Source organism: Oryzias latipes, chromosome 16 (assembly GCF_002234675.1).
Source record: "Oryzias latipes chromosome 16, ASM223467v1".
Lineage (NCBI taxonomy): Eukaryota > Metazoa > Chordata > Actinopteri > Beloniformes > Adrianichthyidae > Oryzias > Oryzias latipes.
The window spans coordinates 18,387,666-18,410,053 of NC_019874.2; the positions used below are offsets into that span (position 1 = coordinate 18,387,666).

The 22,388-nt window shown below is 38.5% G+C and overlaps 1 protein-coding gene and 1 long non-coding RNA gene across 4 annotated transcripts in view; one reads left to right on the forward strand and one right to left on the reverse strand.

Moving 5' to 3' along the window:
* Nucleotides 1-4,735, reverse strand: part of LOC101174773 (ephrin-A4) — a 30,974-nt gene extending 26,239 nt beyond the window's left edge. Inside the window, exons 1-2 of one of the 2 annotated variants that reach the window (XM_011485293.3) lie at nt 4,519-4,735; nt 4,272-4,404 (exon numbers count right to left, since the gene is read on the reverse strand). In XM_011485293.3, coding sequence (XP_011483595.1) covers nt 4,272-4,381 — 110 coding nt within the window. In that variant the 5' untranslated portion in view covers nt 4,382-4,404; nt 4,519-4,735. Of the gene's footprint in view, nt 1-4,271; nt 4,433-4,518 lie in introns of both variants that reach the window. The other variant, XM_004077894.4, reaches the window with a different exon arrangement.
* LOC105355937 lies at nt 1,500-15,117 on the forward strand. 2 transcript variants are annotated; one of them, XR_002874950.1, is made up of 4 exons: nt 1,500-3,988; nt 13,883-13,963; nt 14,647-14,782; nt 15,036-15,117. It is a non-coding gene; the product is annotated as an uncharacterized LOC105355937 (long non-coding RNA). The 2 variants fall into 2 exon arrangements; XR_002291986.2 differs by lacking the exon at nt 13,883-13,963.
* The last annotated feature ends 7,271 nt before the right edge of the window (nt 15,118-22,388 follow it).

Below are 22,388 nucleotides of genomic sequence, written 5' to 3' on the forward strand. Positions count from 1 at the left end.
GGTCCATATGCAGTCTGGCGATAATGCGAGAAGCAGGCGATAATATCTGGGTGTTAAATTGGTATCGATTGACTAAATATCCTGACCGGGAGGAGAGAGCGGCCGCCCTTTCATGCTTGTACACCATGTCTGCTCAGGCGACTCCAAGCTGTACTGTGACTATCTGATCCATTTTAATACAGACATCCTCACTGCTAGGCCTCTGCCCGAACCTCATTTTCAGCACAGTGTGTTTTACTCAGCCTGTGTGTGGCTATCTCAGCTTTCGCTTCAATTGCAAAGATTATTTTTCTTGTGCACCGATTACACTGGTTTCATTCTGCGGTGAAAAATATCACTAAACAGTAAAATGGAGGATTATGGATTTCACACAGATACGTGTGCAGAAAAGTGAAGGAAGCAGGAAGTGTTTGTAGTGAGCTAGAAACATTTCTGTGAGGATGAGGGTGCAGGGAACTCGCTCTGTAAGTCTCACCTTGAAGGAAAGGAATGAAAGGCATCTCAAACCAAAACTCGGCAAGCAAAAACGTCATCAGGATGTACAGACTTACCAGAGACTCTGATGAGGCAAAACAAGATCTGTACAGACAAAAAATAACTGCTTATCCCCCAGAGTCTTAGTAACTTTTGATTTTTTATTTTTTTTTTCATAGGAAGGATCAAAAAGGCATTGTTGCTGTGAGTTTTTATATTGACCAAATACATTTCTTGGTTTTGTTTTGTCCAGAGCTGAAATTTATCATGCTCGATCTTTTTTCCTTTTAAGCAAAACTAGCAGATCAAAAAGGCAGTCACGTACACATTTACCATACCCATTGTTCTCCTGAAACAAACCTCGCCTAACAACAATGGCACTTAATATCAATTCTCAGTCTTACAAACCACAAAGGAACAAAATAAAGAAATAACTGCCTGGCATTGTATTCTGACAGTGACTAACAACTGCACCCAAAGTTAACTTATTTGCAAATGATACACTAAAAAGCACAAACAAGCCGTCGAAGCGCACTTACAAAGACAGATAAGGAACACAACTGCACTCGCGAGTCCCTCTCTGAGACAATAGAGAGGCGAGGAGACGGCGATACAGCTTCATGACAGATGAGGAGAAGAGGAGAAGGAGGTGGTGGTGGGGGGAAGAAATTGCTTTGTTAGCAGGACGGGGAATAAAGTGGTAATTACCTCACTGTGGGTTTGTTGATTATAGTTCAGCCAGGTTCTCCATGTTAATCATTTACCAAGGGAAGACAGAGATTAGTACAGACAGACATAGAGAGGAGAGATAGCAGACAGTGTGAGAAAACCTCTATTTGCATGCAGACACTCAAAGGAAGGATGGATGAATGCAGACGAGCTGCAGGATGAAGAAACAACAATAATAACAACAGAAAAAAACAGTCTAAAAAGTGCAATCATGTCTCCAGATAAGACATAATAACAAACTTTGGCTGCCTTGACCCCCCCCCCCCCCCCCTTTCCTCCAGATAGAATCGGTGTGTTTGAGGTGTGGCACCCAAAGTGTGATTTACTTCAGTATTTGATCTCGATCGCTCACAAGTGCATGAAGTGGGAAATGATGCATGAACCGAGCAGAGATGACACACCAGAGCCATGAGGGCTGCTTTCAGTAATGACAGCAAAAACCAACACAAATACGCGTCTCCTCATACGCTGTTTTAACACGCTCCACTGACTGAGCTGACTCTTGCTGTTTGACTGAAGGTAGAGAAGAAAAAGGCTTTTGTTCCAGGGTGCTTCAGCCGTTTTTAATACAAACCGACTGAAAGAAGTGGAAGACTACAAAACTTCTTTCATTGTTTTGAGTCCAGAAACAATGGAGGGTTAAAGTGAAACTACAGACTGAAGCTCAAGCTAGGATCAACAGAAACTGTTAGAAATAAAGAGGAGGAGGACTGTTCCAAGAAATATGCAAGAGCCAAGAACAAGAAGAAGCCAGAGGGCAAAGAAATGTAGTTGCTGCCTTCAGCTGTAGGTACAGGTGACATTTATCCTTGTTAAAGATTTTTTTCCGCAGCTAGTATACATGGTAGAAAAGCATCTTGCAGCACGGGTCTTGCAAAAGGAATTCAGAGCGTGCAGTTTAGGCGCTTTGAGTAAACTTTCTGACACATTCCCGAGTGGATTTATGATGATGAATGAAGCGCAGGAGGCAGACGTCGCTGCATCAGCAAACAGGCCGGTCAAAGGAGTTTGGGTTGAGAAGTGGATCAGGCCAAACAAGAAGTGTCTGAAAACACCAATAAAATAGTTCCCTGCTCAGGAGAGAGGTATAAGGCAGATTCTCAGGTTATATAATTTTACTGACCTTTAACTACTCCTGGAAGCACAGAATAATTTCTCAAGTAATAAGGAACAATGGCTCTGAAGGAGACAGTTGTAAAATGGAGTGATCATAAACTGTGTTCATAAAAATCATAAAAGAGAGGGCGATCACTTGAGCCCCACAAAGAAAGAGGCCAGGTTATCTGCCTGTATAGTGCTGTGCTGACCCTGCAGTCAGTCCATCACTTTCATTTCAAACCTCTTTTTTTTTTTTTCTTTCAATCTGGAGGGTGCTAAATGTGAGCCTGTAAAAGTGTTTCACTGTGCCTTTGTTACAAGCATATTACAGAGAAACGAGGCCCTTTAGTCTCCACCTCACTGCCCCTGCTTCATTAAAATTATAAATCTAGACACTGTTTCTGGGATCCAAACTAAAACTGGCCTGTTGTCTGAAAGAATTGTGTTTTTTTTTCCATACAAATCTGCAACAGTTTCCCATTGCCTACAAACAGATCCAAACAATACTTGCCAAAGTGTTGCATTGAAATCCCAGTCTGCTCTCTTTTGCGTCAATAAATCCCCTCTTGTGCCGTCTTGTCTATTCCTACGGGAAATTAGGCTGAACAGCAACGAAATGCTCCTCCTAATTACTTTGTGGCTGATAGGAATGCAAAGAACTGATTGATAAGAGCCATTCCTCCTTTAATATTACGAATGAATGATGCAAAAACTGTTTCAAAGCCTTATCTTGATAATGGGATTAAAAAAGTTATGTTTTAGACTGACCTGGAGAGGCGAAAATACATCAATTTCAGGGTTTGTCACCTTTGGCTGCATAGCAGGCTTCAAAATGACAGCTGTCTGATGGGAAGTTATAGTGAAAAACATGATTTCTGAAAACAACCAATAATCACACCGGCAATATCACTCACTGAGCAGGACAAGAGGAGGTTAAAAAGAAGGGAAAATGGAAGGAGCAGAAGATCAGGGAATTCTGGACATTGCTGTTCTACTGATAGCTTTGTGATTGGGGTGTTGCTGCTGATGAAAGTGTTTCTCAGCCACAGTGGGGTTACCCTCCTCTGTGATGATGGCATTGTGATTGTGTGGCATTGCAGCAGAAGCAGACTGTGTGGCCTTGCCACCGGCTGTGACCGCTCATCCCTGAATCTCTGGGGAACAAGAAAGGTGTTTGCTAACCCTCACTCTGTTCCTTCCCAAACCCATGCAAGCTGCTCCCCGATAAAGAGTTCAGCTCCTGGATGTGACGTCAGCTGAAAATATTAACCAATAAAATGTTCCTCAAATATTATGCAACACTCCTTTCAAACATGTTTTAATTCTTCTTTTTTTTTTTTTTTTTTTTTGGTGGAGCGAAAGGGTTTTTGTGCCATTGAACATGGCTTGTCCAGGCAGGTTTCACCCATCAACCCCTCAATTAAGAACACCTGGAGGAGCAAGAGAGCGGCACTCTGCCACAAGAACGACCGCAATCAACCCATTACGCACTCAAACCATTACGCACACCAACAAGCAAACGCACCTTCACTTGCAGACAGAAGCACCTAAGACTTTAATAGAAGCCTGTATGATGAGGATGCTATTAAGAACGTCAATTATGACAAAAGCAGGAAAAGAAACCATCACTTTTGGCTTTCTATAAGCTGCATAATCGCCAAGCGCACCCAAAAAAAGCTGCAGACAGGTAAGAATCCAGACCTTCAGGAGGAAGAGGGTGCGGTAAGGTCAGAGATGTGCCTGAAATGAGCTACAGTTTCCTGAAAGCTCCGCTTTCTTGGCTCAAAGCAAACATCAGGCTGATAGTTGTAGGTAAGCGCGCCTGCTCTGCAGCACCTCCTTTATTAAGCGCGTAAACGCGATCCGCCGCATAGTTGACATTCTTGGGAGTTTAGCACCAAAAAGCGAGGCCACTTCCTTCAAGTTTAGGCAGAAAAGAGGCCCCGAGACATGCGCACACTTCATCTCACCTTGTGTTTGTGGAGTTCCAGTAAACCACGTGTCTCCTTGCGACAACAGCTGAGAGGTTGAGGAGGAGGAAGAGCGTTGCTTTCCATGCAGCAACTCCCGGTGTCACCATCCCGGACAGGTTTACGCACGCAGCTGGCAGTCAAACAGTGAATGAGAAGACCTAATGGTTAAAGAATGATTTTAAAAAAAATCCAAGCTTTGACAAGTTCTGAGGCAGCTGAAGTCAGAAAAAAAAGTTGTATTCACTCAGAGTTTGGGAGGAGGAAGGAGCAGAGTCTTCTCCACATTCCGCTTTAGATCAGCTTTCCGTCATACTGAAGTGCAACTCTGAGGAGGAGGAGTCATAACCTGAGTTTAAAGGTCGGTGATTAAGGTAAGTTTATCAGCTAAGGTGGCAATTGAGACTGAGAGCTGGTTTGGCAGCAACAGGCTGGAAGCAGGGGCGCATAGATCTGGGGGCGGGGCTTGGAAACTTCTGACCAATCACTGGGCGGGTGTGGTTAGCAGGAACACCTCAGTGAGTGCCAAAATCCTAGAAAAGTGCGCCCACTGGTGTGAGCCGACTGCGTGAAAGTGCTCCAAGTTTTAGGAAAAATAATACCACCCTTCCTGAAAAAGACGAAATAAAAACGTATTGCTTTGCTTACATTAAAATGTTTACATTAAAACATCCAAGAAAGATGCATTAAATAAAAGAAATCTGACTATTTTAGTCTGCTGTAACCTCGTGAATTTTTGTGTAATTTTAAATTGCATTGTAAATAAAAAAAGTTAAATATTTTTATTTTTCGGATTTATTCCATATTATTTTTGCATTCTTATTCATTTGTGTCATCCCTTTAAAAAAAATTTCAATATTGCCACCTCTATCTTGATCTTCATTTGCACTTCAGTTGTTTTTAGTCCACAATCTTGCGATATAATCTCTCACCATTCTTATCTTTTTACTTTTTTTTTAAATCAAATTTTAGACATTTTCCTCCAAATTTCATCAATTCATTAATCAGTTTGTTTGTTTGCTCAAAGTCCCTCAAAAACCCTTAAAAACACAATTATACATTTTTTTTAATTATCACCTGAAATAGTAAAAGTTTAAAACTATGCCATATAAAAGAATATAGATCATCATTTTGTTTATGGTAAATGGCATTTGCTTAGATAGCACTTTACATCACATTTCATACACAGATAGAGGTACCACTGCCTAACACTGGTGCCAATTTCAATCACTAGGAGCAATGTGGGGTACAATGCCTTGCCCAAAGACACTTTGAAATATGGAAGGGCAGAGGGGGGAACTGAGTCTGTGATCTTCCAATCAGGGGTCAACCACTTTAGTTTTTCTCAGTGTCCACATTTTTATATTTTGTCACAGTACCTGTCCATGTTTGATGCTCTCAGTGAGCACACAGATGACCAGGCATCTTTGTTTTAGTGTGCCCTGAATAGGATGGCCCTGTCTGGATTTTGACACACTTGATTCGGGGCAGATGACTAATGTAAATGCTGCTTACCCCTGTCATATCACAAAGGGTACTCTTGTGCTGGTAAGCTCTTGACAATGGAAATGTTCTTTTTTTCTACCCTTGCTGCTCCTCTGCTCATTTTGCTCCAAGTAAAACCTCACTGGACCGTACACAAACACATACCTAAGTAAACTAGGATCCCACACTCTTTTGTCTTCAGCAGCTAAAGTTAATCAGATCCTCCTGGATGTAGCTAAGCTTTAGTGCTTGTCTGTTTTGATAAGTATTAATTTTTTGCTTGTCAGTCGCCCCAGGGGATGGTGTTGCAGCAGTAATCACCACTCCTCCATGGGCAAAAGCCACTGGTGGTCCCCTCTAATTATAATTCTATAAAATGGTAGTGTGTCTTTAAGATTGCTCACCCTGCTATTCCCCCAGTGCTATCCCTCATCCAGACAAAGTTGCATTGATATCTGTGTGTTATTAGCTGCTGCGGCTGCACATTTGGCCTTTTCCTTCTCTGCAGGACCTCGTTCTTGTCTTGCTTTCTCTGTCTTGTGCATATGAGTCATGGCAAGTGTGGCACTAGGACTCATTAGCTCACTTCCTGGAGGTCGTGATCATTAATTTCCAATGATGCCTCAATGCTGCTGTGTGGCTAATTTGTCCCTGGCGAGCTGGTGCTCCTTCAGTAAACGTGGAGCAGACCACAGAGAAGTGTCTCACTGCAGGGGTCTTCTCTCTTTCTGTCTTTTTTATGGATCTATAGATTCCTCCCAAAAATTATTTACTGGCCAATGGTTAAAAGTCCTTTGTGTGTGTGTGTGTGCGTGTGTGTGCGTGCGTGTGTGTGTGTAGGTGTGTGTGTGTGTGTGTGTGTGTTCCTCCAAAAGCAAACAAACACTTTCCAATTCAAAGTATTGGATGGTTTTATGAATTTTGCAGCTAAACTCCTGCTTTAAAATATCCACATTTTCTTGTTGGAATAGATTAGATTGGTGGAAAAAGTGTTTTTATTTGCCCCACATGGTTTTTATATGAGTTCTAGAGTGACAATTTACTAAATTAAGAGGCACGAAGCTGATGATTTTTACACTTAATGGTATTTTTTATCGTATTAGACCCAAAAAAACTGTCTTGGAAGAAAATCCACATCCTCATTCTTCTCCTTTAAACCTTCATTTCCCTTTTTTCTCTCTGATATTTGTTTTGTCCCTGTCTAGCTATTTATCATTATCAGCGTTCTTTCCAAAATGTTTTTCCTCAGTCTCTATCCATCATCTGTCCTAATTTTCACTCGCATTGATTTCACTGGTCAAAAATTGTATTACCCCCAATGCTCTTCTTGGTACATTATATTCCACATGACATTCTCCTATATCTCAAAGTTTTTCCCCATCATGCATGTTGCAGTTCAGTTCTAATCTGTAATAAAAAAAAAACAGCACTTGTTTTAGTCATTGCTCTTTGTTTTTTTTCTCTGGAAGCTTTATTTGGAAAAATTCAAATGATAAAAATTGAATTTGTGCAGACGCACTGAAGTCATATCCCTAACTTTACATTAGGAAATGTTCTGGATGACAAAAACTGCCTACTCAGTTTCAGTTCTATCACATAAGAGAACCCCCTAATAAAAAAAATTATAGATTTAAAAATACCTTTTCTTAAAAAAAAAAAAAGCCCTGCAGCGCTAAAATTGTCCAAATATGTACTTAGGTGGCTGCATTTAAGAAAGCCAATGTGTTTTTAACAGGCTCCACATGAAAGAAAGCCAGTTGCCTCCTAACAGACATTTAAGGTTATAAGGCACATGGTTAGTTTTAACCTAATACGACCACATGCAACCTTGGAGGCGATCGCGTGACTTCCAGACTGAAGCTTGCTGGAGACGGAAGGTTCAGTGGGCTTGCTATACAAGCAATGGAATCCAAATACAATTTAGTGTAAAGTTATCTACATTGACAAAAAAAGAAAACTCATAACTTTTGGCAAAAATGTAAATTCATAACTGTTCAGAGGGATTTTTTTATCTGTCGTTAATTAACCCATCTGTGCACGGAAGGGTTTTTGATTGACAGGTAATCTGCAAATGCGAAACTTTGCCATGGTCCGAAATTTTGATTGTCAAACTTGTTTGTCCTTAATCTACTGTTGTTAAAGCTGGCCACAGTGATGCCAATCACAGAGGTAGGAAAACAGGTTTCAAATTGACCCAATATACAAAACTGCTCACATGACCAAAAACATTGCTTCATAACTTTTTTTAAGCAGCGTTTTGTGATCTAATTGGCAAATCACTTTTATCACATCATACATGTACCAATATTTTTCCATTAGTTGTGCCTTTTATATTTGGTCATTCTTTATCACCATCACATCCTCACCTTATCCCTTTTATGCAGTCACATCAGTAGGCTCCTAATCCTGTTATCTTCATATTCTCAGAGTGACACTAAGCTGCTGAACAAAGGTGTAATCAACTATATCATAAGACACACATGCTGGCTTGCTTTTCCATAAGTGCTCACAGCATGAACATGCCTCTCCTTTCCTTACAAAACATCTTTGACTCTGTTTTTCCGAACTTTAGTCCTATTATCTTGTTATATTTGCTCTCCTATGTTACGTTCACACCGCCTATACGCATATATGCACATTTCGGCCCATGGCGTTTAACACTCATGTTTACGGGCTCTAGGTACAAAATGTGCCCAATTATAGGTTAACTTTGACCAATCAGGGACTTGGATTAGGTACATTTGGGCGGTGTCCCGTTTCATTCACAGAAGTGCCAACCGTTTGAGAAGTGATCATAAAGGAGAAATTAATAATGTGTCCGGCCAGAATTATATGACACCAAGTCTTTCATATATCAGAATATAGCTGTTAAAGAAAAAAGCTGGAGTAAGAATTGCAAGATTTGCCCCGCTTAGCCATTTTGCACCAAGCCTCTTCCAACTGCGAGTTCAATAAGCCGCATTCAGGACGCTCTTGAACGTGCATCACATGCCTTGTGTGTAGCATTACTGTTTTGAAAAATCACATGCACACACATTTCATGCGCATCCTTCAAAGTCTTTTTTTACTTAATAAGTTACTTGGGTTTGCAGATTTAAGTCTTATCGATTAATCAGACAATCCAGGTGAATTGAGAAAAATAAGATGCTTTCTTTGTTGTGGTTAAATGGATGGGGAATAGTTCCTTGACTAGCTTTTGAGACCTGAACCACCTGTTGAAATAAAAATAAAGAACAACTAGTTTGCCTTCTCTTTTTCTGCTTTAAATACTTGCTAAGTGTAGACTTTCATAATGTCTTTATCAGAGAGTTAATTTTTGCTTTCTTTGGCTTTCTGACCATGAACAAGTGGAATCACTCCTACGCAAACACTCAAACAAATAAGGCCCACTTTTTCACAAGTTTTGCTTTTTTCTTTATGTTTTCCATGTTGCTCTCCCCGCAGCTGCTTTTCTCCCTGCCTGTCTTCCGCACGCCCACGCCACTTATTCACAACAGTGCCAATTTTTACGGGGTCGCCACTTTGCTTGTGTGTGTGTTTTTCATTTTTTTTTGTCCTTTTTTTTCTCATTCTCACCTTTTTCTCAAAGTACATTGTGGGCAGCCTTTTTCTTGTGTGTACCTCTGCTCTTTTCTCCCCCCTTTGTCTCTGCGTCTCAGTTCCATAATTACAGCTCTGGACTCAAGCAGTGACGGTAAATGCTTTTCTATTCCCCTCTCTCCATCACTCTCACTCAATCTCCATCATTCTTTTTCTCAGCAAGCAAATTACATCTTGGTTACTATAGAGACATGTTTATTGAATTCTTTTTTTTTCCCCACATTTCCCCCCCATTTTTTGCCTCTTTTTTTCTCTCAAACTACTTCTCTTTTACGTTTATTCTTTTCGTGCACTCATGGGTTGATGGTTGTCTCTTTTTGTTTTTTTTTTTTTTTTTTGTTCTTTACACAACATCTTCAGCCTCTGTGGTGACTAATAGTTGCTATTTGTAAAGAAAAGATGAGAACTGAGTATGCTGGATGGATTTTCGATGCAGTAGTTGTGCTTTTTGTTGCTGCCCGTACATGCAAACAGATAAAGAGGCAACATCTCGTATTGTACTGATTGGAGATGTGCTATCCATTACTATTGACTCTCTAAGTAGCCCCTACTGAATACAGCACTCTGAGATATGAGCAGACCAATTGGGCCTCCACTGTCTGCTTATCTTTATGTTTCAAAGCTGCAGAATCTGCTCTAGAATCTTCCTAAAAGCACAAATCCAGAAACATTCATGCAACAGCTGGTCACATCAAAACCATCCATCAGTTGCGGGAATGAAATGTGGATAGAAGGAAAATGTTTGAATCTTATAGCTGTCCTGAAAAATACTATTGGGTTGACAATAAATGTTAAATCATCTTTTCATAACTGATTATGGCATCGCTCTGTAAATTCAAATATAGTTAAAAAGTTTAAAAAATTCGGAAGAAAAGTGAAACAACCAGTTTTTGTTGCACTAGATGTGTTTTTTTTACTGCTTTTCCATTTTGATGATTAGTTTATAGGTAATATAAAATTACATTTCACTTTATCAGAAAAAGTCGATATTGCAGTAGTTACTTGATTTGTTTATCTTTCACTCAAACATGTTAAACTAGCACTATAAGTTTGTTGTCTCCCACATTTTTCCATTTTCCATTTTTATACTACCAGGACAATTCTTTATATTTTGAGAAGTTTATTTTATAATTAAAGGTCTGCTTTTTGATGTACGATTCAAAGATTACGTATTTGAGTTTTTCTTAAACTGTCGAGGTCATGTTTAGTCTGAATTGATACTTCAGTTACTTTGATTTTACATTATAAATTGTAGTTCTAGTTTAAGTTCACATTTTAAAATTTAATGAATTCTTTTTTTTATGCACCTGAATCTTTCGCAAAGAATTTTTGGATTGTAGGTCGATCGAATTTAATGCAATCTAATTTTATGCAAATGTTTTGCTGTCTGGAAGTCATCAATGTCAGGAAATGCAACTATCTTAGTTTTAACAAAACACTGAATAATTTGTTCAAGGAAGCTGCTCTTGTAAATGTTTCCTTCTGCTTTTTAGTGCAGTTTTCTAAAAATGGTGATACCAGACAACAGTTCAAAATATGAAATATATTTTCTGGCACATTCAGTTATACGTTTATGAAATTCTTTATGTAATCTATAATCAAATTACAATTTCCTGGATGTCCACTGATATTGACTGGCATTGCTCCATTGGGCAGTACTTTTTTTCGTAAGATGTTGAAAATGGTATTAAACTGATTGTGAGTTTAATCAAAAGGTTTTTATTGTGAAATTAATTTTCAAAAATACTCATTCTTATGTCCTGTTGATGCACAATGGGTGGTGATGCTGCATGATCCTTTTTCAGATTTGAGCCAACACTATAAATGGTATTAAAAAATTCTCCTTTTAACGAATACTTTTATCGAACAAATCTATAAAATTTCAACCAAACGACAAGACTATTCCGTTAACACTTGTGATTAAGTTTGATTCTTGCTGTTTATAAATGTTCTCTACATCAGTGTTTTTCAACCGGTGTGCTGCGGCACACTAGTGTGCCGTGGGAGATGGTCAGGTGTGCCGTGGGAAATGGCCCTATTAACTGATCTAAAAACATTTCCCATCTCCAGGCCCTGATAAAACACTGAGTAGTTAGGAATATGAAAGATCATAAGAGTTTTTTCTTTGTGTTTATTTGATTCAATTAAAGACATTTTGATAAGAATGACGGTATCGCGATTCAGCCGTAGCTTCAGCTGTTTTCGGAAAAGTCCTGCCCCTTTAACTGTCTCCACCAATCATTCTTGGAGGCTTAATCACAGGTCATCAATCTGACCAATCAGAAGTGGTTAAAGTCTTCACTACCTTGTCCTGATTTAGCTCTTAAAGTCGCTCAGTTCTAGCAAAAATACCAGGTAACGCTCGTCTTTAGCAGTGTATCTTTCCACAGAATCCGGTGTCAGACCGTGGAACAAGTGAACAAAACAAGTAAGCTCAGAGATGCGAGTCACTACATCTCCCATAATGCATTGGGTTAAAGTGACAATGTCTCAGCCCACAATGAGTCTTCCTTTGACGTCTTGAAACCACAACGAGCACACATCAAACAGTTTTTAAATCTTCTAACTTAACTTTTTTTACATCTTTTAGAAAAAAACAGCTGCAACTTCCAGCTTTTTCTGCCACAATTATCACAAAAATGCATGTGAGATTGCAGAGGGGCTGAAGTCCAATACAGACTGAGTTTTCCCTTTTTTAAATTTTTGGATGCTGGTGTGCCGTAGGATTTTTGTCAAGGTTAAAGTGTGCCGTGGCTTAAAAAAGGTTGAAAAACACTGCTCTACCCAATTTTATTGAGACATTTGAGTATGTTTTCCTTCTCGTCTGATGTGTTTTCTACCACCTTGTACTTATTAAATAGTTTAGATCCACATAAAGCAACACCATCACCACCAGGTTTGGATTATTTTTCTTTTTATACATAATTCTTCATTTATCTTTTTATCCCAAAGTCTTTGTTCTTGTGGTAGTTGATCCACGTCTCAGATGTTAAGATTCTATTAGAAATATGTTAAAACTGGTCCTAATAGCCCTATAAGTTGACATATAAACTTCTGCTCTTGAATTTCTGAAGACGTTACTTTAAGACCAAAAATTGCAGGAGACCAGGTTTGTGAAGCGAAGTGAAAAATGTAATGATTAGACTTGACAAAAACATTTCAACTCAAAGGTAAGTTCACAAAATAAAAAGGGTGATAATTGCAGATGACCTGAATAGCAGACACTTAAACACGCAGAAGATGATAAACTGAAATGAAGACGGCTGTGGGTAATTAGCAGATGAAAAGAGGTGAGACAGTGACAGGAGGAAAAACAAGCCTGAAAACAGAACATTATAAGAACCAAGAAAACATCAGTGAAAAACAAACCGAAACAAAGGACACAGTCCTCACATCGAAGTGGATAATTGAGATGCTATTGTCCTTTCTGAAAGCTCTTTTCTACTGCTCTTCTGTGTCATAGTGGCAGTCTGATGTTGAAAGGGTTCGTATCTGGATCGATGTCATCTTCATTATCTTCTGGTTTGTGCTGAACTCCAATTGTTCACTTTCAACAATCCTCCTGAATGTTTGCTTATCTTCACAATATGTGCGGTTAGCCTCGTTAGTCTAGTGTGATGTTGTATAGTTGTTTTTAGTGTTGTGCAATGAAGTTCAAAGTTGGAGACTCATTGTGTCAGATTGGAATCCGACTACTTTTTTTAGAATCTGAAAAGAGTTTGTGGGCCTTTCAGTTTTCTGGTTCAGATGATGATGGAAAAGGCTGCAGGCTCGGCAGATGTTCAGCAGATGATGACTGATGCTCTGAACATGGTGGGTTAGACCCAGGTGTCATTATGAAGGAAGAAGCTAGCTGTTTGTCGACGGTTCTGTCCAACACCCTTCATAGGTAGTTCAGTGGAAGGCTGGGTAAAGAACTTGGGTAGATATTCGCTCGGAGTGGACTCCTGGGTTTTAGGAGCCAGACATTTCCAGGACACAGTGGTTTAACCAGAAAGACAACACCAAATGAGCCTTACCTGAGCAAAGGGCATAAAGACGATGACTTTCTTCTTAAAGTAGTTTTTACCTTTCTTTTGAAAATCAATGTAATGAAAACGATCCTAATTTTATGAAATGATCTTTTTTATATGATAATTTAAGAAATCACAACACAAAAAACCTTACTGAAATGTGTCAGTTTGTAATCTTTATGAATGATATACAAATACCCCTTTTCAGCGGAATTATTTAAACTTTTTGATGATTTTATTTTGAGACCACCAGTACGTCTATAAATTGGAAGGAGTTAAACAAGTTAAAATCCTGCATACAAACCAGTATTCATGAAGCACGGAAGCACAGATGGTGAGATTGTGTTCAAATTACACAATTTTTAGACAATTCAAACATGTATAAGTTAGAATCATGATTACAACGTTGACCAGCTTTTACAAAAAATAAAACGGATAACTTCATTTTTTAAATCTTTACTGCTGTATGGATTTTTTAAAAAAAACATGTCTGCCTTATATGATAAATTACAGGTGTGGTTGTGCCATGCTGGATGTCACGAAAGATGTGTCCTGTCTAGTCCCTGGATTGGAGACTCTGTCTAGAACTAGCAGGTACTTTAAGTCCGTGCAACCACATGGTGGCCCCATTCAGTATTGCCATGTGCCGGTCCCTAGTCCATATAAATATACAGGGTTGGGCAAGGAAGGGCAACTCCTGAAGGTAAAAATTGGAAAGAAAACAAACCTGTATTGAACTACTAGTGTCATTAAGGAAATATTTCCAATATTGTAAGTTGTGAAACTGGACAACCTAAAAGACAGCCAATTTTAGCAAAAAAAAAAAGGTTTTCCTAGAAATCTCCATGAGCATTTTCTAAAAGTACCATGAAAAATGACTGAATTGATTAATGTATTATTTCTTTTCTAAATAATTAGGATTCTTCTCTATAATTACAGCTGATCATTTTGCAAATGGTGTGGTGTAAACATATCTGACAGTCCTAATACCAATGCTCAATTTTTTAGCTTCTGAGTTCATCAAAACTATCACAACTTTGGAATTTGATCCAACTTTGGAAGACCAATGTTTTTGAGTAAACAATCTGTGTCTTTGTGTTTTCGCATCAACACAAGCAACAAAATGTTGTCATATCAGAAGTATGACTGTTTCATTCATGTGTTTTTAAAAGTTTAAACATGACTGAGTTTCCCCCTTTTTTTGTTCTTCATCCTAAAATACCACTTTACCCTCTCCTCCCCTACTCTCCCCGTATCTCTTCATCCTCTCACTGCAGTGTGCCAGCAGTCATCCTCTGTCCCCGACACCTTTACAACTTATCTGGTCCTTTTTGCCCCCTCAGCTGTACTGTGTCTCACTCTTCCCATCCCAGATGGATGGAGTGAACCCTCAGTGGAGAAATTAACTTTGAGGTAAGTGAGGATGTTGACGTTTGTGTGTGGAGGAACACGTTCTGCCAAAATGAAGTGGAGCTTTTTCCTGCCTGAACAGCTGACTCTTGTTATCTTTACCGTTAGAATGATGATATCTGCAAACAATAATAATAAATGTATTTATATGGCGCCTTTCTGGACACTCAAGGTCGCCTCACAGGACAAAAGTATGTAAAAACATAAAAAATACAACAATAAAACTCCAAAACACACACTTTCTCTCATTTGGCAGGTAAACCCTTTCATGAAGATGGCAGAGCAGAAACCGCTGTGGAAAACACCTGATTCACAATAAATAAAAAAGCTGAAATATAAGAATTGTGGATGTTTGTTGTTGCCATGATGACTGACCTCAAGTGCAGGTGTCATTTATATATACTTTTATAAATAACATCCATGTTGTATATTTAACAGAAGCACTGACTGAAACACTTAGCAGGAATATGTGATCTGAGTTCAGATTAGAAGTCTTAAGCTGAACTCACATTCAACACGATTTGTGTGTCAGAGGCATCCAGTTTCAATATTAGGTCAGTGTACAGACGTGATCAGCAGTGCAATTTGAGCCTCCAGAATCTGGCGGCAAAATGTTTTGAGCGATGCATCACGATTTGTTTTTTGGTTTTGTTGAGTGATCAAAAATCTGAACTTTGGTAAAGAAGATGGGTTTTATCAACCAATCATGTCTGGTACGTGAGGTGATCAGCATGTGGTCTCCATAACCATCATTGAGGAGAAGCTAATCGTTTTACTTCTGAATTTTGCTATTTTTTTCCTTTTTTCATTAAGACAATAAAAAGATTTTCTTCTTTTTTTCTTCTCCTCCTGGTACTGATGGGGGACAGCAAGTCGTCAAGCTGGGTCACAGAGTGATAGAAGTACCGCTGAAAGCAGCCGGTCGTGACTCAGACGCACCTCCTGCAGAAGATGGTGAACCTCTCATGAACCCAGACATTGAGACATGTTTACTGATGCTTTTGTAGAGCTCTTCAAAATAAAAAACCTGATCTCTCAACATTAACCTGTCTTCCATGCATTGTAAATTCAGTCAATGTTTCCATGCAGCGATGAGGCTAAAAACTTTTGGCGAGAGCTCCAGAAATGTGTCTGTAGCGTCTAGTTTATGAACACAATTTTGGACAAGCGTTGAGCAGCAAATTTGACGTGGGCTGAAAGAGAATAGAAAATTGATGCGTTAATTGCGTTCGATGTGAATGCAGCATTACAAAATGGCTGGCAGATTTAAAAAAATGAACCTCAAGGGATGGAAACTTCACGAAGAAAAACATGTAAGATTAAAAAAAAACAGGCAGAGAGAAGTTGAGACTTAATTACAATTATGGTGTCACTGGTAAATGGAGCAGTTGTGGCTGTCACCTACAAGCTGAGAAGTGGATTTCAGGAAAGAAAATCATTTCAGATCTCAGTTGAAAAGAGCTTCTAAAAGCGGTTAAAACATGACTGCACAAGCTGGAGAACCCAAGCTGGAGGGGCTCATTCCATAGTGTGGAATTTATTTTATTAGCTTTTTTCTAAACAAATATTTTTCCAACCTCTAACAACTTCTTTCATTGGAAGAACACATTACATTTTCCATTGTGTAAGTGTGTGTATTTTTCAGGCTGTGATCTGATGGGGATTTGGCAGACGTGCTTAAGTGGTAGCAACAAAAAGCAAGTTAATTGTTCCCAAAGGAAGTTTTAAAACAAGCCAGACCACTTAAAATTAGACTCTGAAGATTCAAGAAGAAAAAAAGTGGATTTAATTCATTTCATTTTTGTATTTGATCATTCAGTGTTTCCTCATGTCAGTGATTTTTCTTGTTAGCTTTTAATGCAGAATCAGACACTTGCTTGTGTGTCTGAGTCAAAAAGCTGTCAGAAATGACTAGTTTTGGCTATTGTAAGAAAATTTTAAATTTTAACAGCAAGCACTTGCAAATTTTTAATTAAAGTGAAACAAGTTTTTGAGTTAATATTCATTTTTTTTAAATAAGGCATTATGTAAAAGGAGGAGGAGCTAACCCATTATTTGTCTGATCAGGTAAATTTACCTCCAGTAGGAAGCTAAACTAACCAGAACACAAACTGTGTGCGATTAGGATTTTGTAACTCCTATTATGCTGAAGCGCTTTGTGATTTGAATTATTAATTGCTAGTTATTGCCTTATTGCTCCTGGGTGTAGATTCTCAGACTGTTTCTATCCACAGTGCTGCTCTTCCCCTCATCACAACATGAGTGAAAGTGATACTTTCTAATGATTGCCCTCTCCTTTTCTCTTCACTCCCTTGCTGTCTTTCAGTAAATGAGGGAAAATGATATGGTTCTCTAATGACCGACGTGAATAATCATCAGCTAAATAAAGGTTTAGCTCTCGTGCTGGAAATCTCCCACTGTGACTCTGACTTTCTTCAGCTCTCCACTGAGACTTTTTTTTTTGTTTTTTTAATCTCACGTCTGTGGACTGTGTGGCTGTGCTTATACTAACTTCTTCACCAGTAATTGATTTGATTTGCTGTCCTCATAAGGTGTCTTGTCCCATTCTCAGTCACCAGTTGAGTGCGTGTATGCGGGTGTGTTTTCTCTCAGCATATCAGACAAGAGCTCAAATTGACATCCATTTCAGCTGCAGGTTTAGCTTTTATATGCTCAGCAGGAGAGATTGATGAGCGGAAGCGGAAGACATGAAAGAGCGGCAGAGTGCCAGAGAGATAAAAGGTTAAAAAAAAAAACCTTGCTGTTTGTCCACACCTTTATTTTGTGCTTGCTTAAGTTCTTCTTCCAGCACACCCTTCGTTTGGGTGAGGAGGAGCTGAGTTATTAAAACGCCAACCTTTCCAAGAAGAGGCAATAAATCAAACTAAATATCCAGGGGGGAGAAGGGAGAAAGACAGAGAACATGGAAATGAAAAATTGGGAACGTGTGAGTTGAGAAGTGGGATTTGATGAGCAGAAGGCTTGGGAGAATGGGAAAGGAGATGCATAGAGCGAGCGGGCTGTTTCAAACTGATGTGCAGGATGGAAACAGTTGGGAAGATAATGAGCCTCATCCAGATGCACCAATGTCTGCTCTTGCGTCATCCGCTTTGATTACAGACAGACAGGTCGGCCAATCAGGGTTAATGCAGGGCAGGTTGTTCCGTCAGTCAGTGAGTTTTTTTCAGGGCTGCAATGAATCTTAGAGTTCAAGACTAACTCCACCTCTTTTTTTCTGTTAAAGACATGCATCTAGAACTGCACTGAAACATGTTCTGCACAGAAACTTAGTGATCTTTCACCTCAACTTTACACCAATTCAACTCAGTCTGTTCATTAATAGAGATTTGTTTTATTGTTTTTTTTATGTAATATTGCTTTGAATAAAAAGTGAATTCTTGAAGAACTTTGAGATTCAAACTTAAGTTCGGAAATGTTTTATTAATAAAATATGAATTATATTTTACATGATTTAAAGCTCTGACTAATTGCTTTTTAATTTAATCAATTCACTTGAAAATTCGTCTTTTTTTTTAGATTTCGGTCTAATTCACAATAATAGCATTATATATGGCTACTTCTCTCATAATAACCTCACTAAAACATTTACGGATACCATCTGGTCTTCAGTGGACATGAAAATGATTTAACTCAGTTGCCCAGGTGACCTGGCAAATTAGAGACATCAGCAAACACACACAATTAGACAAACAATACAATATAAATAAGGTTACTGATAATATGTTTTTAGTCTTCATCCATGAAGAGTCTAGAAAGCAGTGGCACACCTTTCAGTGTAGGCCTTAAATCAGTTGAAAGGACAGTGTGAGATCATCTCAGCCAGCCTTGAAAAGAACACCAACAAACTTCAGTGTTTTAACTTAATAGCTTTAGAAATTCTGCTTTTGTTTAAAGTTTAATCCAGAAACTGTGTGCACATGACAGCAGCCTGCAGATAAAGACTGTGCTACTTTAAGAAACTATAAGAAGCTGGAGAGAGTCAGAGAGCAAACTGCTCTGCTGGGATAGTAATGCAGTAGAATGGTGTCCTCATAAAGGGATGGTGCTTGGTCAGTGAGAGTTATATCTAAAAAAAATTCTAATGTGGTTCAAAAGGGAAAAGCTTTAAAGAAATTTAAGAAGGGCCTGATTAGAATTTCTCCTGACAATTCACAGATTTTAAGAGAACTCATGTGACAATTTAATAACAAGCTATAGTGCAGCTCAGAAGCATATTTTGAATAAAACCTAATCTTCTTTCTCATTTTAGTAAGATTGTGTTGGTGAAAAAGGAAAATAAAATGATTCAGAAATTCAAAGACATGATCTGGACAAGAATAACTTCATAATAAGTTCATTTCAGTTGGAAACCGGTTCAGCAAATGTTTCTGTGGTGCCAAAGTCCAGCTTTGACAAGTTTAGGTTTGGATTTCAAATAAATCTGAAGATTCAGTCCTTCATGACATGACAAGAAATATACATTTTAACCAATTCTGGTAATATTCATTAAAATAAATGGAAAGTAAACCAATGTAGTACAAACATTTGATTATCACAATTTGCTTGTGTGCTAAACAATAAAAAAAATCTGCTCATTTCTTCTTTCCTGCATTTGTACTCCCCTGTCATTGTTGTTTAAATGTATAGATAAAGAGTTTATTTTTTACTGTTAGACAATAAAACCACAACCTGCAAAGAGACATAATGCAATAATAATTATCCTTATTATCTTAATTCATATTGTAAATTTACAGTAAATTATTTGAAATTTTGTAGATATTAACTATAACGCATATACAAATGAATATAAGTGTATATTGTTGAAACCAGTTTCATAATTGTGGCTTAAATATTTTAGAGCTGTAATGGCTGAGGTTTCAACATTTTCATACTTATTTCAATTATTTTTTTACTTTTCCGGTGAGCCACTTAATATTTACTTTCTTTCCCTCTTCTTTCCTTTCCTTCTCTTCTTCTTTCACAGAGCCACGAGCAGTGGATTAAATCAGATGTTGCCAAGTTGAAATGTAATTTAGAATCTCATTTTCCTTTTTTATTTCCATCCGAGTCATTATAGTTTAATTGAAAACATGCTTTGATTCAACAGCGAATGTGCCAATAAAGTAAATTGGAATCGGAATTTTACGAGGCTCACAGAGGAAGAGACAGAGGAGGCTGTTTGTGGATGACATTGAATCGGCTGCGAGGTTAAACGCCGGACGGGTTTGGGCCCTCTCACAAGGCTGCAGTTGTTGACGTTTCCAAGTAGACACAGTGATTGTTTTAATCTACAACTATAGCATCAAACAAAAAAAAAACCAAAATAAAACAACCTATATTGACTTAAAGGCACTGAATTTGAAATATGCCCTTATGAATAATATGGGTTAGCTGGGAACAAGGCAGGTCTGCCTATAAATACTCATAGACATAAACTGGCTTATTAAAATGATGCATGTGTGTCACAATAAAAATAAAAGGGCTTTGAAAAATGTACCTCTTGGAAGGAGCCGTATTTTACATCATATTAGGTGGTAGCTTGTTCATTTTGACAAAGAATTTTTGAAAAAAATCATAAAAGTATTTGATGAATATGATATAATATAATATAATCATATCATATAACATATATCTAATATCATCTGTACGTGTATTTCTCTAATAAACTGACTTTAAACGGATTTTTGGTTTAAATGAACAACACAACCACACACCTAGAAAAACAACAGCTTTAAGTGGATGCAGTGTCGAAAAACTGTTCATGTTTTTAATTTTAATTTCTAAATTTTTTTTTTGCCTGTGGTTAACATTATGTATTATACACAAAGCTATTAAAAATCTCTTGGTCAGAGAATTTTGTTGGCTTCAGTTGGCTGGTTTGGACTTGAGGCACTAGTGAAGCTGATTCCCAGCAATGGACCTGGAAGACAGTGACATCATGATGTTGCTGCTGTGTGGAGAACAACAGTTAGGGCGAGAAAACGAGATGATGAATAATAGAAAAGCAAAGAGGGATCTTTTGGAGACATTAAGTCGAGATCAGGGGCACTGAAGTGCCTGTACTATCACACTTCAAGATTTTTATTTTCTTATTTGAAACACAAAATCCACTCTTACAATTAAGATTGTCTTCAGTTTTTGCAATGTCTGTTTCACAGATGCAGGTACATTTTTAACAGTTTTTCAATAAATTAAATCAGTGATTAGTGCTGTTCTCAGTGTAGCACATATTTCTTTTCCTGCAGGATTAATTTAGTCTGAGATGGCCCAGGAGACAGCAGATGTCTGTGTGGCTATGTGTATTCTGTATATTTATCAAGACAGTGATCCTGCCTATCAATTATTAATTTTGTGTGCTCTCATTCAGAGAGTTTATTTCTCTCCCCTTTCTCACCTGCAGAACAGGAGGTGCAGCCATGAATCACACCATCCTGGTTTCAGGATAAATTTCCATGCTGCATTCCTGCTGGCTATCTCAGCTTGAGCCACTTCATTGACAGAGAAAAAGAAAGAAGTGTTCGTACACGGAGACAATGCAAAGTGCTTTACAGAGCAAAACTGCATCAAAAACATACCCCTGCATCTTTATTTAAAACACCTGCAATTGAATTCTTGCATTTTATTTACAAAATAAATAAATCAATATGATGTATCCAAACCTTAAAGTTAAGACCCACTTCAATGAAAATTGTGTGTTTGTGGTGTTTTTAACATGTTCTTGTGGCATTTTTGTCGTGATTGGGGACATAGATAAAGAAATTACCCCCCTGATGGGCTTCTCCCATCAGGGGTCGCCACAGCGAACAAGTCGCATGGTAAATTTGGCAATGTTTTACGCCGGATGCCCTTCCTGACGCAACCTTCTCAAGCCGGGCTTGGAACCGGCAGAGGTAGAGAAGGGAACAGGGAGCAGCCCGGAGTCGAACCCGGGTTTCACGGACGGAAGGCGCCGCAAACCAGCACGAGCTAAACTGGCTCCCGAGAGAGAGAAATAAATCAATATGATGTATCCAAACCTTAAAGTTAAGACCCACTTCAATGAAAATTGTGTGTTTGTGGTGTTTTTAACATGTTCTTGTGGCATTTTTGTCGTGATTGGGGACATAGATAAAGAAATTACCGTAAGATTAAAAGTGCATTTCTGGGGAATGTCTTTATTCAAGTCGTTGTAAATTAAAAGCAGACAAAAAAGGCTGCTTAAAAAATCTATAATCAGCAGGCTAAAAGCTTCCTGGTTCGCGGCATTCTGATGCATCCACTTGTAGAGAATAGATCCATACGTCTTCGTTTTCCTCGTCTGAGCTGGCATTTGGCTCAAAACTGTACGGCTGCATAGCTCCAACATTGTTTGCCATTTTTGTTGCACCACTGTTAGGTTAGTGAGGGGCTACAAGCTAGCAGGAGACTGTGAATAGAGAGCTCTCAGCAACAAAAAGGGGAGGGAGGCGGGGTTTCATTGAACCAACAGCCCCGCCCACAACTCAAAGCTGAATTTATTTTTTCTTTTCTTTTTAACTTGTCCTGTCCAACAGCTGGGCAAACAGATGGATGCTGAAGGCCTCTTGTGTTGGACATATTTTACTTTAACAACAGGGGTTATAAATCTTCT